Here is a 17,154-nt window from a genome sequence, read left to right as displayed (position 1 = left end):
AAATTTAATGATATCAGCCTGAAAATCACAGGACTTGTCTGTTGTGGGGAAAGAAGTCAGGAGTATGAATTTGACAGGTGTGTGAGCCTTCTTTCATATTGAACAGAGGGGGAACAGTATCTGACAGCAATACTCCAAGCTGTCAAGATGCGTTCCCCCTGTTGTAAATGGTCAGAATTAATGATATCAGCCTGAAAATCACAGGACTTATCTGTTGTGGGGAAAGAAGTCAGCACATGCTAACATGCTTTTTTCTTTTTTTCTTTATAGTTTAGTTTATCTATTTATTTTTTTAGTTTTAAGTATATTTTGTGTGAAGGGAAACTAGCAAATTAAGAATTTCATTGCTCGGTGCAAACTATGTTTCCACTGTGTATATGACAATAAACATCTTGAATCTTCAATCTTTTGTACACGCACACTGAAATCTAATCAGTGAAATCACATGTGGACCAAGGATGTGTAGAGACTTTGAGTAGATTATATATTATATATAGATTAATATAGATTATATAATAGTAGACTTTATGTGTAGATACAAATCGAGTGGTCAAAAGGGACAGAGGATAAAGTAAATTGGTCAAGAGTCTCACACACAAGCAGACGGTATCTTACAGCAGATTTATTCATGTTGACACCCATCAGCAGTGACCAGTGGTCAAGTTTACATTCAACAGTTCACAGCGTAAGTAGACTATTTATAATTACCAAAAAGTCAATAATAATACATTTTAACTAAAAAAACATCTTAACAGTAAAACTCTTTGACACAGTAGTTTGCTCGGTAGTGCAAATACTATTACAGTCTTTGGAATTCATCACAAAATCATCAATATGCAACTGAAAAGGCAGCACTATGTTTTTCATTGTAAACAGGCAGCAAAATATAAAGGGTAAACACTTGTAAAATTGACGTCAGAAGACAAGTAATGCCTTTTATGTGTTCGGTATCAGGCCTATTGTTTTCAAAGTTAAAGAAATGACACTATTCGTAGCTTTCTGTAGATTTCTGGCAAGAAGCTTAGGATTTCACACGGTGGTGGAACTGTCACCAGTGCAATTATCTCATCAGACTTCCAGGAAATCTGCTGGTTCTCCATACCCCTTCCCTTGAACACAGATAATAATCACAAAGACATGCAGGCTCTGTTTTTCTATCCTCTTATCGTCCTCATTGTTTTTAATCCTGCAGGCTGTGTATCAGAGGAGTGCTGTCTGTGGTGGACAGCAGACTTCTCTGCAGCTACGTCGGATCACTGGCTGCTCTATCATCGTAAACAGTGTAACTAGTATCATGTTACAACACTGACGTAGCACAACTGCAAACTGATCCCTCTTCGGGTTAAATGGCACGCAGCGCACATGAAATGTTTTGGTTAAACAAAAAGCTTCCAACTATTACTCAGCAAACGTTTAAACACTGTAAATGGTTGTGATCAGGCTAAGTGAAGGGCATGAAGCTTCAATATCACACTTTACAAAAATAGCAGTTGTAGTATCAGTCCCAAGCTGTCTGACCGGTATGTTCACTTGTTGTTGTCTGGTGTATGAGCATGAATCGCTGCTGTACAGTTGAGGCCCAGAGCCAACAAACAAAATATGCCCCAAAACAAGCCTGAAACGGGAGAGATGTCATCTCAAGAAGTGTCACTTTTGAGGCAAAAATACAGACCAACTTTACAGGGAGGAGAGCAGGAAACACAATGCGGGAGCTGAATCTATTGGTCAATGAAGTTCCAGCTTATCAAATACGATTATTTCCGATTGTCGTTAAGTATTGATGATTGTAAATTTTTAACCTATTACTGAACAAAACAAATCATTTAAATACATCAACTTGACTTTTAGGAAAACTTTTTTGATGATTCAGTAGACCAAACAACGAACTGATTCATTGTGAACATTATCGTTAGTTGTATCTCTAAACAATGCACTTCCTGCTGTCTAGAGTAAAGGTGCATACTTTTGCTGCAAGCCAGACAGCAGCATAAAATAAACATTGTGCAGAATAAGACAGGAAGTCAAGGCACATATAAATAGAAATTAAAAATTGCAAGCTTTGGTATAAATTGGTTTTAGTGTCTAGTTTAGTGGCTTTATATTCTTCATCGGTCTCTACACTAACATATGGCTATACACACTTTAACAGAAGTATTCAGTAATACTGAGGGTGGTACTTTACCACCTGTTACCAACGAAATGCTGGTAAATTTGGGTATTTAAAAGGACCCAACAATGAAAAATTCAGTCAGTATCTAGTCATCCCCATATTGATGGAAAGTAGGGTGAAGTTTTGTAGTCCATTAAACACTTCTGGAGCTTCACAGCAAAACAGTGCTGCAGCATTCTCCTAAACATCTGAAGTAGATAGGGACTTGTTTTACGATGTAAAAAAACGTCAGAAAAACAACAAAAAATGGCTTCATACAGCTTGCTAGGCGTAATCCAAGTCTTTGGAAGCCCTGCGATCCGAAATTGATTTGAAACGACCTCATGTACACCAATGATGTGCGGTCGAGCTTGTGCACCCACTGTAAGACGTGGTCTGAGCTAACGCTCTTAGCTTAGCAGCTACATTGAAGATTTTGGCTTCGTAAGGGGTGTAAATAATATCTTTTTAAATCAATTTAGTATCTCTGGGCATCCAGAGATTTAGATTACGTCAGAGTCAAGTTTTATGGAGCCATTTTATGATTTATGATTACATTTTTCTGTTGTTGTTTTTACGTTAGAAAATAAGTCCCCATCTACTTCAGTTATTTAAGATAATACTGCAATGCTGTTTTGCTTTAAATAGTTGCAAATAATTGTATCCACAATGAGCCACTATCAGAGGGGGCTCTTTTCTACACAAGCTGTTGAGCTGGTAAAAAAAAGTCAATAAAAGCTTCAGTCCACCGTTAACAATGCCATATACTTGAAAAAGTGTTGCTCGGACAACACTTAAATCTTCAGCAAAGACGATCAAAAGCCAGCAAACGTGAACACCATCGTCAGTGAGGGAACATCTTCTGGCCGTCTTTAGAGGCTCCAGGTGGGGTGTTTAAATTCCATCTTGTGCCGTGTTGCCCATCTGGCATAGATGGCCTTCTCAGTGATGAAACGATGACCCCCGCGCTTTGTGTGCTCGTGGACTCTGTACATCCTGCACTCGTCGATTCGGTTCCTCTCGTAGTAATGGTAAGGAACAGCTGTGTGATTGGCTCGACTGTCGGGAGGAGTGCAAGAGACGGGTAAAAGGTTACTGACAACACTTAACGATAAAAAAAAAAAAAAAGCTTGAGTACAGATCATAAAACTGAGTGTCACCTGCAGTAGTTATCATCGATCATTCCATAAACATGGATGCTGTCACACATGTCTATGGCCAGAATCATTGTGAAGAAACCGGTGCTGAGAAACGCCCCCGTCTTCATTCTGAGAGAGAGACACCAAACATCTGTTCTTAAAAACTTACTCTTAAATTAATAAAATACCAACACCTGATAAAATATGATGTATTATTGTATATCAAGTATGGACTTATATTATTTTGAAGGGAGCTTTGTGACAAACAGTATTTGACAGTAAAAAGGGGAACAGTAAAGGTCAGTATGGTAAAAAATAATTAATAAGACTGAACTACGGGATGCAGTTCAAAACTCAGACGCTAACATCATACTGTACCTGTTTTTTCCGGTCTCATTCTGAAACACACTATCACAGTACTGAATCTTCTCTCTGGTCACTGCGTAGATTCTGACGTTTGGATACTTCTTTGCAATTTTCACAAGCGTATTGAAGACGCGTCCTTTCCCGTCCTGTCTCATGTTCCTTTCAGGACCCCAGAACACGTATGTGGTGTCTGCCGATTGCTGGAAATAGTAGAGCTCGTTTCTCACCAGCAGGGGAACACTGGTGTGAGACACAACCCGAACACTGGTGCGGCTCCCTACGTCTTTCTCGTACCCCGCTGTGGGCGCATTGTTCATTCGGATCACGCATCCGATGTTGTCTATCTCTTCTCCAGCACCTGCTCCGAACATCTGACCTGAGCTGGAGACCAAGGCACACTGGTTGCAGTGCATGTCCAGGAACTGTTGAGAAAGATGGCAGAGAGTTGTTTAAGGTTTGGATTTGTGCCTATAAATACAGGAAATGCATTCAAACCAGCACTCATCTTATCTCAGCAGCACATCACTGCAACCACTACAGTGTTGCAGCATTCCTCAGTGTGTCTGGCAACAACAGCCGATTTATCATATGATTCCATGTGACATCTTTGACAGTGGTGACCAACATTTTTCGTCACACGTACCTCACTGGGCTGTTCCACTTCATCAACACCAACATGATTCATGATGTAGATGTGCTCCCTGGAACTAATTTCTAAGATGATGTTATCTAGCACTAATAATTATATAAAGGTGGATCTAAAAATGCATGTTAAAATATTTTCTCAATGTTTTTGATTTGATTACATTTGCATACCAGCTGGAGTGGCAGAAGATAGAAATTCCAGCCTCAAACTATTTATTATCAAATTAATTTATCATATTTTTATCCAAAGCGACTTACAATAAGTGCATTCAACCATGAAAATTGAACCCAAAAATTGCAAGAATTAGGCGAGCGCATGGGCAAAACAATACAAGCTCTGTTAATCCATTTCTTTTAGCCCACTGTAGATTCATTGTGGGCAGTGTGGGCAGGGAAAACCCACACTAATCCTGTGTGGACCCACTGTGTGTGAACGCATGCAGGGCCCACCAGAGTTCCCCCCCCCCCTGGGTCCCCTTTGAGCGTTTTCTATCGGCAACTTCTGTAAACTCATGTGGGTCAGCTGTGGGACAGCCCACTCTGGGCTGACAGCACAATAGGATTATCTTCAGAATTGTTAGTGGTGTTTTATATTTGTGGGGTAACCATGCTCATTAAATATGATGAATCTGTAATTAGGATTTATTTTTCACAATCTGAGCATGGCGGGCAAAGTGACAAAGAATCAATCAGGTAAGGGATAGTTGGATTTTAATATCACTTTGCATCTTAAAAATAGAACACAAAAGGTGTTTGCTTCTCAAAACACTTCATGTCAATGAACAGTCATCTTCCCCTAATATTGTTCTTTTAAAAATGTTTTAACTCTGCATATTTTTCTGACTCTCAACAAGAATGAATGAATACCCCTGCTCTCCAGGCCTGGGATGTCACATTGGGCTTCAGGGTATTGGGGCAGGCTATTTTCTCACATCTAATATCAAATCAATTGTTAGTTAATTGAGAATATAACTGGCAGATTAATCGATAATGAAAATATTTCTCATTTTCAATCCTATTTTGATCAGCATCTGCCTTCAGCAATACAAAATATGAAACTAAAACCGCCCAATGTGGAAAATGTGAAGGATCCAAAACGATTTTCAGGATCAGTGATGAACTATGACTCGGATCCAAACTCCTGGAAGCTGTATCCTGTGTGAACCCCAGCCCTGCCTCTCACCTGGACCATCCTACCGGGGGGGATCCTCGTGTAGCCCTGGAGACCGTTGCTCTGCACAGCAGGCGGAGGGCCATCCCGCCGGATCACATGTCCAAACCAAAACAACAGAGGAAGGCTCACGCTTAGCAGGCACAGCCAGAGGGTCTGCATTGACCGGAAACGGTGAAACAGAGCCGTTTAGGGTTTAGGTGTTCACTTGTACTGTAACATACATCTACGTTACACACATAACATGACATAACCGGCTCGCTCTTACCAAAGGTTTCATATCAAGGCCTTTGGGAAAGCCCTGCTCCAGAGACCCCGGCCACACTCATTTTACCAGCCGCTTAACTGGAGGCAGAAGCGGCGAGAGAGAGAGACTCGGCCATGGACGAATCGCGGTCAACATAATTCATATTTACAGATTTGAATGGCTGATCTCGGTCAATTCTGATAAGAGCTCTCAGGTCCTGGATCCTTTCCCTTTTTCGTTAACTTCACTTTCCATCGCCCTTCAGATAACAGTTCATCTATCCTTGTCTGAAGTACGGCAGCATATTTCAATTTACAATTATCTGAAACCTTATTATCGGCTGTGTTAGCTTACCCACTATATTGACACAGTAGATTACGAATGATTTCTTGGACCTGCCATAGATCCGCTCTGTGTTCCTCTATCCAGGCACACAACTTCCGGCCAGACTTTCACCACAATATAGGAAATATACATGTATACATTCGTGTACAGTGTACAGCTCGCACAGAGGTTTTTTGAAAACTATTGAATTAGAAATATAGGTCAAGGATATTTTTTACAAGCGTGTCCAAAGATTCTCTTTAACTTCTGAACTCCCTCTGGCCTGTGCATATGTCTCACACTCTTATTCTGAAAGTTAAGCAACAAAACCGGAAACAGTGACCTTAATGAAACTTCGCTGTGCCGCCTTCACGTGCCATTCGTAAATTTACCTTTCCACGATACGGAGTCGCAAATTACTGTACAAATAACAGCAGCCAGTTGTATACTGTATAAAAATGTTTTAAATGATAGTTTACAATGGCTGTGCTCAAGTATTTGTTCTTGCTTGGTTATAAAAACATAATAACAAATGCAGTTCTCTGTACCTGACAAAAGTGTGTCTGTTGGCAAAATACTGGCCATTTAATGTCAAATTTTAAGAGTCTATTTAATTGTTAAGATTATAACAAAATAGTTCATTTACCTGTCGTCTTTTTTAATGTCATTTTTAACATGCATATGAACCACGGAAAAACTTCTAACAGCTTTTGCCTTTTGATTTTTGCTCATGCAGGGACGATGCTCTATGATCTACGACCTGATTGGATCGTAAAGGCACTTGCCCCAGTCACCTTCCATCCGATTGGTCAGGAACAAAAGCAACCGTCTGTACTCCTCCTTCCATTGGCCGGTGGTCGCGTCAGTATTCTTGCGTTTCTAAAGCTCACGCCCCCGAGCAAAAAGCTAGTGTGCGGCTTTCACTTACACTGACTGTGACACAGGAATGTCCTTCCCTGCCGCCTTGGATGCTCACGGTATGTACCTGTGTGAGGGATTATGTTATTAGTGGTGCTGCTGATGAGCTGTATACACAGCTGCTGAAGCCTCCGTGGTGTCAGTGGTGTCAAGCCGTACAGTCGGTGTCCGGTGGACCGGGTGATGCTATGATGTGAAGTGACAGATGAGGCTGAGCTAAGCTAGCTAAATGTGCTAGCTAACATTAGCATGCTCGCTGGTGACTGTCAGGGCATTAAACTGCTTGCTACTGTTGATTCTGGCCTGTCATTAACACATTTTTTAAAGACAGAGCCCAGACTTACTGTGTAATTTACGTAAAATAAAAAAAAAAAAGGTTCCTGGTCATAGCTTGACGGGCTAACTGCCTAGCTTGCTATTTACCTTTCAGTCAAGTCTCTGTCAGCTAGCACCTTCTCCATTAACAATATTCAGTGCTTTCTGACTGGAAAGTGATTGTTTACTTTGTATAAGTAGATGTTTTATTGTATAAGTCAGCCACAAAGAGAGAGAAGATTCGGCCAGTCCCACGTTGAAACCACACCTGCTCATTGTCATGTATTGTAGGTGTAGGGCAGGCTGGTCCAGACAGCTGCATTCCAGACAGTGTAGACTGGTAAGTAGCTGGAAGAATGTCAAGTTGCTGCTTAACAGTTAATACGACCGTGATTTTCACAGCTTAAACCATGAACTTAACTCTGGGTCTTGAGGGTTTTGCCCTGGAGCCAACAGCCTTGTTGTATTCATCATTATGTCTTTTAATGTCAAGTCTTTAGCATTACAAGGGAGGAGGCTGGCACACTGTAGGTAATTTCCATGTCTTATCTATTGTAGGGTAATAAATCCACAGCCAGACACTAGACCAGTGTGGAGTACAAGCCCAGGAGTGGATGAAGACAGGCGGTTCATCAGCAAGCCCTGAGCTGGCTGATCTCAGAACAGAGAGGAGACTCTCGTTAACGGCTACCTTGAAGGAGCTTTGGAGAGCCGTGGCCTGAAGGCATTTCGATCTCTGAGATGTCAATGAGACAAGCTGATGGGATGTCCATCGCCCAGGCTTTGGCCATGACCGTAGCAGAGATCCCAGTGTTTCTCTACTCCACATTTGGGCAGGTAAAGCACTTTGCATTTACAGTTATGCTATGCATCTCAAGCACTATTCGCTTTCCTGTGTAGACTTGTTCAATAAAAGATAAGTAGTAATGGCTGAATTAATGTTTAATAGTGCCCTTTATGTTGCTTATGCGTTTGTTTATCTCTCCTGCTATCAGAGCATATTTTCACAGCTAAAGCTGACCCCAAGCTTGAAGAAGGTGCTGTTTGCCACAGCACTGGGCAGTGTAGCTCTGGCTCTCACTGCTCATCAGCTGAAAAGGCGGGGGAGAAAAAGGAAGCAGGTGACACAAGGGAAGGAGGGCCAGAAGACCGTGGGAATACCTGAGGCGCTGCTGAGGACAGGAAGACCCTCGTCATTAAAGAGAGGTGTGGACATAAGACATTTTAAAATGATCATTTTGCTTTGTGGTTACTGCTGTATCAACATCCGCTGAGAAATACGAAAACGAGAGAATGTTTTTCTCCTCACAGCGCCGTTTAGTGGTCGACAGATGATGAGTCCCAGCACTCGAAGCAATGACACCATGAGTGGAATTTCTTCCTTGGCCCCCAGTAAACACTCGAGTTCCTCACACAGCCTGGCATCTGTTAGTCATACAATCTACAACTAATTTTCTGCCTTTTTTGCTCACCGTTTTTTCTTATTCCACATTTGCCTAATGTTGTGTTTTGTGTGGGTGTTTTTTGTGACGTAGACGCGGGTTCCAAACTCTCCAAATCAGTCTGCCAATCCGTCCACCCCCTGGGAAGCGGAGCCTGTGGTTGAAGAGTCGATGGCAGTAGAGGATGCAAATGCAGAGAATCTCTATTTAATGGGTAGGTATCTGATGGCACTCCCAGTTTTATGAAAATGTAATACACAAAATGTATGTCAAATGTGGTGACACTTTAAGCTCCATTACCTGAGATATATAGTGTTAGGTTCAGAGAGATAAGCTCTGTATTTCTCGGTATTTGCCTTTTTAGTCAGAAGTAATAGTTGATCATGAAACATAATCATCTGCGTTGGTTACTATGCTGCTTATATAGTTCAAAATGTTGATTTCCCAGCTCACAAATAGACAGTTTGGTTCTCCCTAATCATCACCGTTTTCCTTCTAGGGATGGAGTTATTCGAGGAAGCTCTGCAAAAGTGGGAACAGGCTCTGAATATTCGTCATCACACCCACTCGACCTCCAGCAACAGTAGTCTCGCTCTACAGGGGGCAATGTGTGCAGACCTTCCTGTGGTAATCATTAAATTAAATACTTGTACATGGTTGGATTACCTTACAGTTCAAGTGCTGTAGTGTATTTTATGGTTCAGTGTGGATCACCTACAGTCCCTGTGATGTTGTTGGTTGGTTCATAGGTGACACACCAAGACGATAAAATTGAAAGAACTTACATTGATCCAGGAGCCTTTTGCTATGTACTATTAAAGTAACTTTAGGCCTGTTTTGTGCTTTTCCTCCATTTTCATTATAGGTTGAAACCCGTAATAAAGTGTTTGCTGAGAAGCTGGAGACATTACTGCACAGGGCATACCACCTACAAGAGGATTTTGGCAGCAGCATCCCAACAGACAGTGTGCTGGCAGACTTTGGTAAGAGTTGTGTTGAGCTTGTATTTGACCTTGATAGAAGGAAGGAGTGGGAGTGATGCAGAGTCTTGGTCTGTATGCACAATTTGTGTGCTTTACAGTAGTGGCACACATTTTATATTTTGTTTTAATTATTTGCCTGTTAGTCAATGTTTGTGTTGCTCTTTTGGCAGAGAGTGAAGGAACTCTTATCTTACCTCAAGTAGAGAGTTTCCAAAGACTGCAAGACGATGATGCGACTACCGTTGCCTCCGACGAGTCCTTCTTCTCGGCTGCAGAGGTTAGTTTCTTTCGTCTGTTCTCTAAAGACAGAAAACAAGATGCATCATGACAGTTTCCCAGGGCAAACCTGGTACTTGTATCAAGTACACATACTGGTACACTTGCATGCCTTTCAGATTCATTCATGCTTGCTGCTTTTTTTAATATGAGCAGAAGTAGAATGTACACTGAGGTATGTGTGTCTTGTCTGTGCAGCTGTTTGATGCCATGTCTCTAGACGAGGTCTACCAGCCACTGAAGCCAGCAGCTCTCTATGAAGAAGCCTTGTCTCTGGTCCAGGAGAGCAAAGTGTCCTATAGGTCCCTGAGGTAATGTGCTAATCTTTCCCTGTGCTAATCAACATTTTTATATTACCAGTAATTAAATGACTATGTGTAACCCAAAGAGAGTCACTCGACTCTGTTGTTACCCTCAGCTTTACAGTTTTAGTGTTTAGTGGAGTTGGGGAAAACCAAAACAGAGCTAAAAGGAGAGTGAACAGCCAGAATCAGAAGATGATAATTTCACAACTTGTGTTGTCTTTGTCTTCCAGGCTGCAAAATATCCATTTATACTGCGTTAAATGTGCAGTGGCTGAAAAAAGAAAAAAGGTTTCTCTGAGTTTCATGCCCTTCTCTTTTTTTTTGTTTTTACCAGGACTGAATTACTTGAATGTTATGGTGACCAAGACTTCCTTGCCAAGCTCCATTGTGTGAGACAAGCATTCCAGGTCTGTTCCAGCTCACACAACTTAACTGTATTACCTAAATCATTCTTTGTTTATTTCAGGCCTGCCCAAAGTGGGGCCTGTGTGCCAAAGCTGGCCCGCCATAAGGTTTAATTTGGCCCACCAGAAGAAAGAAAAAGTTAAAAGAATTGTAATAATGTTCATGCTGTTTTATTTATTATAATTATTTTAGGTTAAAAAAAAAATGTTTTAAATATAGAGGGCCCCTAATATTTTTTTCTAATCTAAGCATGAGTGATAATAGAGGCATTTGTTTTTGGCCCATGGTGTTACATTAGATTTCAGTTTGGACCCTCCAAGGAAAACAAACTACGGTATGCTTAATCAGTTTAACAATAATGCTTCTTTATTTTTTCAGTTCCTGTTGTTAGATGAAACACACCGCACATTTTTCATGGAGACTGGGAAGCAAATGATTACAGGGTTGATGGTGAAGGCAAACAAGGTAAAACACTCCTCAACTGGATCCTCCCTTATTAACTTGTCATTTTTGGATAAACGGGACAAGCTCCTGCTTCTGTGGATATATTTGCGCAGCTGTAACTAATCACTTCCTGTGGTGTTTTTTGCTCTTTTATCACAGAGTCCCAAAGCCTTCCTGGAGAGCTATGAGGACATGCTGCTTTACACTCAGAGAGAGGAAACGTGGTCCGTCACTAAGATGGAGCTGGAGGGCCGAGGGGTGAGTAATGCTGTCATTCATGTCATGCTGCTTCTCTTCATTACACGGTCAGTCTTCAAGAGGACTGAATATTTGACTAAATGATTTTTCACTTTTTGTGTTTACAGTTTATTCCAACTTTAAGATTATGTGTTTGTTTACAATACCAACAACTGTTAACTAGTCGAATAACATAAAACCATTGGCATGACTGCATATCACATAACCTGAAATACAAATAAAACAGGGATCCGCTGTTTTAGGGTAGTTCAGCCAGTTTTACACATTCAAGTGTGCTTACAGGTTAAACGCAGTCCGCATGTCTAATATTGTACCCCTATAACACTGCTGGACCTATTATGGACAGTTTAAAAACAAATGATCAAAATGAACCAGATATATTCGGCCTTTTATTACAGTTTTCTTCCTTTTCAAGACCTACATTATCCACAATGCAACTTAACTCCTGAGTGACATCACTGGAGGCAGTTTATCAGATTACATGCAGTTTCTTCTGGAGCCACAAAAGACTTATAAACATACTTTAATTGGTGGAATACTACCATGGACAACTCCATATTGTACCTTTTTAATGAATGTGTGCATTTATATTCTGTAGTTACTGGTAAAACTGTGATATTAAACACAGTATTGTGGTTATCATGTCTGCAGGTGGTGTGTATGAACTTCTTCGACATAGTGTTGGACTTTATCCTGATGGACGCCTTTGAAGACCTGGAGAGCCCTCCCTCCTCTGTGGTAGCCGTGTTGAGGAACCGCTGGCTCTCCGACAGCTTTAAAGAAACGGTTAATATATAACACATACGCACAAATTCCTTGAATGTGCAACTGATAGCTTAGTGACAAGTTACTTGAATAACAGAGTTGTGTTTTTCTGTTAGGCTCTGGCGACTGCTTGCTGGTCCGTCCTAAAAGCAAAAAGGCGTCTTCTCATGGTGAGTTTGAGCTTTGTAGTTCATCTTCAAAGTACCGTTCTACATCTTTGATGCTGACGACACGTTCTCTCACTGATCTTCATAGGTTCCTGATGGTTTCATCTCCCACTTCTATGCCATATCAGAACACGTGAGCCCCGTTTTAGCTTTTGGGTTTTTGGGACCCAGGCAGCACCTAAGTGAAGTGTGCACTATCTTCAAGGTGAGAGCAAACACAGCACTTTTTTTTCATAAGTTTGGAAAGGAAGCGACTGCTCGTGGTGTAATTTTAAAGTAGTTAAAAGAGGCTCAGTTGTCATGCCTTCATCTTTTGTGGCTTTGGAGGAGATTTCCAACGTTCATGTGTAAAATCAGTGTACAACTGTAAACTAAGTTGTTCATTGTGCTATTTATATAACAATTTATGTCATTCACGTCCCTTCTTTCCTCTGCAGCAACAAATCGTGCAGTACCTTAAGGATATGTTCGATCATGACAAGGTCCGCTTCACCTCCACTCAGTGCTTGGCTGAGGACATCCTGAACCTTTCCCACCGCAGGAGTGAAATTTTATTGGGCTATCTGGGAATCGACAGCCTCATGGAGCTCAATGGTACCCTGCCCAGAGACACAGAGGGCTCTTCAGGGCCCAACTAAGACGACTAGCTGTCACTAAGGGCTTCATTGGGCTTGTACAGGCCGATTGCAGCAGCAGGCTGACCGGTACACTGAGAACCAGTATTATGGTTCATTCATCCGTGTTCATCAAACACAACTACTGTAAGGGGATATATTTTCATCCAGATCTACAGCATCACTTGTCCTTGAGCTAACGAGGGAGAGTGGTTGGATAACATGATTCCATCTCTCCCTGATAAGAGCTGCTGTGTTGCGTATCAAGAATGGCTACTGTAGTCATTTAATCTCAGACGTGTGAGGACTTGTCTCTGCCTTGTTGAGTGACACGGATATTTCTAACAAACACATGAAGACTGGGCCTTCTACACTATTACTCTACATGGATTGAGAGGATTCAGCTGACTTGTGGGATATCATTGTCTTCATTATTATGTGAGAAGAAGTGGTGTGTGAAAGTGTGTCGATACTATGCGATTGTATGTTTTGTATTATGATGGGAAAGACATTTGTTAAAACCATGATAATTCCTGACAGGCTTGGCAGCTGAAAACTTTAAGGATAATAGACTTTTCTCCTCACTGATTATTCTTAAGTATTTTTTCCAAACTGGTTTAATCAGGCAGGATAATGTCACACAAGTGTGTTAAATGCCGAAAGACATAATGTAAAATTAGTGAAGGGTTCTTACATGTCCCACATGTAGACGTTAAATTCTCCCAGAGCTATTTTGTGACCCCAGTGCTAGTCTTCTCAGTCAAAGTGGACATAGCTAATCCAGCTAAAAGGCAAATGGTGAAGTTTTGTTAAGTTTTACTTTCTCTAAGTCACAGCTGATCCCTCAGATTGTATCTGGCAGAGACAACACATCCTCATACCTAAACGACTGAATAGGTTGATTGTCAGTGTCTCCCAAAGCGACATATATCACCGTTACCAGCACAAAAGCAATATACTGTACGTACCAGACTATCGTCGTAGGGTCACAGTTTAGTCAGGTTTAGGCAACACAACTACTTGGTTAGGGTAAGGAAAACATTATGGTTTTGCTTAAAATCACTTCATTATTTCTGTAACTTCAGTTACAAATGTACCTACGTTACCTAAGTAACTTGCATTGTGTTATGTCACTAAAAGACCTCACGTTGACTTAAAGTTTCGCACTGAATGAAAGTCCTGCGCTTGTTGAACCAGAACATCCGTCCCTGACCTCCTCCCTATACAGACTTTTCCATCTTTATATTTCTTTTAGTCAATTCCTCCTTTGCAGCTGTACTGATTTCTACAGCCACTAGAGGTCACTGCCCAACAACATGGCATCAACATGCGTCGTACTGAAATAAGCTGCTTTCATTTTTGACTTATATGGAGATTTCATGGTCAACAGCAATGGATAACATGAATATTATCCGTTTTATATGGCATAGAGGCACAAAAAGAAACTTCAACTGACATAATACAATGTGTGAGAACATCTGCCAGTATCTCCAAGAGGGCTCTCGGGGAGCAATGAGTGGCATTATAACTTGAAATCAATATTAGGGAACGTGTCACTTCTTGACTAACGAGCTCAATGATTGTTTTTTTCTCACAATTAATGTTCTTAGGAGCTGGTTGTGGCACCTGAATCCAAATATTTAGGCCTAAATTCTACAACGTGCTAAGCTTTACTTCACAAAATGAAAAATAAATGAAATGGTGGCATTATTCAAACACAAGTTGTATAAAGTTATAAATCGGTGTTTTCAATGTAAAATTTGAAACGATTATCGTTGTTTGTCCTTGGTTGTTCTTATCTTAAAGGTTACTGACTGGAAATGAGTGTAAGACAGGTGGATTAGTAAAAAAAAAAATGGATTGGAAAAGCCCATGTTACCTATAACTTCGGTAACACCAGGTCAGTTGCCCTGGGTCTTAAAAGGGCCCAACATGCCCATCTAGCCCTTAAAATAAAATGCTGAGGGGGGTCTTTGGGGATTATTTTGTCCTGGGTGTGAGCAAAACTGTTGGCGGCCATGCTTATAACAGCAACAACGGCTCTGTACTATTTCAAGTGTCCCAGTTAGCCATGAATGTATGGCTTAGAGCCAGAATGCGCAATACCAGAATTGGTAATTTTATTATTTACCACCTGCGGTTTTCAAACTGTTGCAGGTCAAAATGCATCAAACTATCTGGACCACCTTCGGGGACTTTGCAAAAAACACTGTCAGTGTTATAGTCGATTAGAAACAAATGGTTATTTTCCATCGGTGTGAACATACACTGTACATGTGTTGCTTGATTTCTTCCTGACACAAACTCTAAATGGAACGGTGCCATTTACTAGTCTTAAAAAGGACATAACTGTTTAGTTTCTGGTTTCATGAAGACCTGTAGTGAAGAACCAGGAATTGGAGAGTCAAACTGTAACCGAAGTAACAAGTGCACTGACAGTAACCCCTGAACTGTCTTTGTTTTCCTAAAACTGTGAAAAACTGTCGGAGCGCAGAGATATGGAAGGGGCACAAAGATGCCAAGTTAAACTGAGTTGTCTGCAAAAGCAGATTTGATACACAGACTGTAGTTTGTTTGTTTGAGACACTGTCAAATACTGAATCATCTGTAGGAAATATTATGACAAGATTATTTATTATTAACGACAGTAGAAGCACAGAATGTATGACTGTCTGTGTGAATGAGAAAAGGGAAGACATTTCTCTCAAATCATTTGGGGTTTCATCAATGTTGGTGTCCTTTGATCATACACATTTGCAGAAGTCAGTTCTTTGTTATTCATAATCATATAAGTGTGTTTTTGTGGTCTTGATAATCCAAATCCTGCTCTTGTTGCAACACGCCTCCGAGATTCAGAGCTCAGAAATGTTGTTTGTCGCAATGTCGCAATACAATAACATTGTGTTCTTCTTAAACTGTACAGTCATGAGCTTTGTAGGATTATTTCTGTCTTTCCGTCAAACATGAACCTTAACTGTAAATAGAGCTTTTACAGACAATAATTAAGTTCCTTGCTTTGACGGATGTGCAACTTTGTGTTTTTTTAAGCATTTTGCACTTTATCAGAAAAGCAGGAAGATACAACAACCCTTTTGAATAATCATTTTGAGAGTTTAAATATAAAAAAAAACATTGAATTATTTATTGCATCATAGAAGTGACATATAATTGATCATATAGACCATAAATGCTGTACAGAAGAGAAACTATCTTTCCCAGAAAACTATATTATGGAAATATATTCTGGTTACTATCCAAAGTTTTTGTTTTAGTCTCCATCTTTGAAATGTTAACTGTTGACTGCTTGTGGTCCAATCCCTTGTGGTGCGCTGCTTTAAAAAAAATAATTTCTCCCATGTTTTAGTCCTGTTAATGTAGAGTTTCAAGTATATTTGCAGCAGTATGCATCATGCAGGTAAATGCTGTTATGAAGAAATGCTAATGTTTAGTCTTGTGTTTGCATATCGGTCTGCTTTTTCTGGGTCCTGAGGGTAGATGATCAGCGATGAATTGCTCCAACAGCCTTTGCATGCTTACAGTGTAGAGTCTGTGAAATGCATCAATCATAGTATTCCTGCAACATTTAGAAACAGACTCGGCTCTAGTTGTTGTTAGTTTTGAAAATCCCAATTAGAAATAAGCTAAAGAAAATGTTTAGGAATCATTTGAAAGTCAAAATTCAGCCATGGACTCGCATACCTGGCGTATATGCATTAGATTATAGAGTTTTACAAAGATTTCAGATGGCCAAAATGTGGAAAGAGTCACTGCTGTTCATTACAAGTGTCCTATTCATGCCTTTTGTCTTTTCTATTGTTAAATTACAATGCCAGCACAAACTGTAAATTGATTTTGATTCTCCATATTAAATGTTATTTTTTGTTATTAAACAAAATGTTTATTGTTGCCTTTTCCCAACTGATGACGGCTCATTGTATTTCATGTCCATCAAGATGATTTTCTTATAGAGAAAAAGACTTAGTTAGAAAAAACATAGTATGTCCTTAGGAAAGTATAAATAAGTGAGAAAAATGTATGGAAAGGGCCTTTGTGGTGTTCTGAGATGGCTTAATTGTTCTCTCTAGATATCAAAAGTCAGTAATGTGAGATTGTCCACAAGGTGGCAATCCACTGCAGTGTATTACATAGACTTAAAGGGTAACTCCACTAAATTTAACCATTCAAGTGTTTACAGGTTTCAGGGAGTACAACTGCATGTGA

General features: G+C 40.4%; 2 protein-coding genes across 4 annotated transcripts; one reads left to right on the top strand and one right to left on the bottom strand.

Moving 5' to 3' along the window:
• Positions 1 to 602: 602 nt before the first annotated feature.
• On the bottom strand, positions 603 to 6,204 carry st6galnac4 (ST6 (alpha-N-acetyl-neuraminyl-2,3-beta-galactosyl-1,3)-N-acetylgalactosaminide alpha-2,6-sialyltransferase 4). Of its 2 annotated transcripts, none has more exons than XM_084383454.1 (5): positions 6,072 to 6,204; positions 5,483 to 5,626; positions 3,667 to 4,076; positions 3,310 to 3,417; positions 603 to 3,208 (listed from the first exon to the last, which is right to left on the bottom strand). In XM_084383454.1, the coding sequence occupies exons 2-5, from the start codon at positions 5,489 to 5,491 to the stop codon at positions 3,022 to 3,024; spliced, it is 714 nt and encodes a 237-aa protein (XP_084239580.1). In that variant the 5' UTR covers positions 5,492 to 5,626; positions 6,072 to 6,204; the 3' UTR covers positions 603 to 3,021. The 2 variants fall into 2 exon arrangements, with proteins under 2 accessions (XP_084239580.1, XP_084239579.1); XM_084383453.1 differs by having other exon boundaries at positions 5,739 to 6,202.
• Positions 6,205 to 6,845: 641 nt separating this feature from the next.
• On the top strand, positions 6,846 to 16,839 carry miga2 (mitoguardin 2). Of its 2 annotated transcripts, none has more exons than XM_084382371.1 (16): positions 6,846 to 7,018; positions 7,833 to 8,111; positions 8,270 to 8,480; positions 8,586 to 8,701; positions 8,810 to 8,930; positions 9,216 to 9,343; positions 9,582 to 9,699; positions 9,870 to 9,976; positions 10,174 to 10,286; positions 10,615 to 10,687; positions 11,064 to 11,150; positions 11,289 to 11,387; positions 12,039 to 12,173; positions 12,269 to 12,322; positions 12,408 to 12,524; positions 12,757 to 16,839. In XM_084382371.1, exons 2-16 carry the CDS (start codon positions 8,016 to 8,018, stop codon positions 12,955 to 12,957), a joined length of 1,776 nt encoding a protein of 591 aa, XP_084238497.1. In that variant the 5' UTR covers positions 6,846 to 7,018; positions 7,833 to 8,015; the 3' UTR covers positions 12,958 to 16,839. The 2 variants fall into 2 exon arrangements, with proteins under 2 accessions (XP_084238497.1, XP_084238498.1); XM_084382372.1 differs by lacking the exon at positions 6,846 to 7,018 and adding an exon at positions 7,576 to 7,614.
• The last annotated feature ends 315 nt before the right edge of the window (positions 16,840 to 17,154 follow it).

Source organism: Pagrus pagrus (genome assembly GCF_965226575.1).
Source record: "Pagrus pagrus genome assembly, chromosome: 19".
In the NCBI taxonomy this organism is placed as follows: domain Eukaryota; kingdom Metazoa; phylum Chordata; class Actinopteri; order Spariformes; family Sparidae; genus Pagrus; species Pagrus pagrus.
Note: the sequence above shows the minus strand (reverse complement) of the source record. Positions and strands in the feature narration are given on the sequence as shown.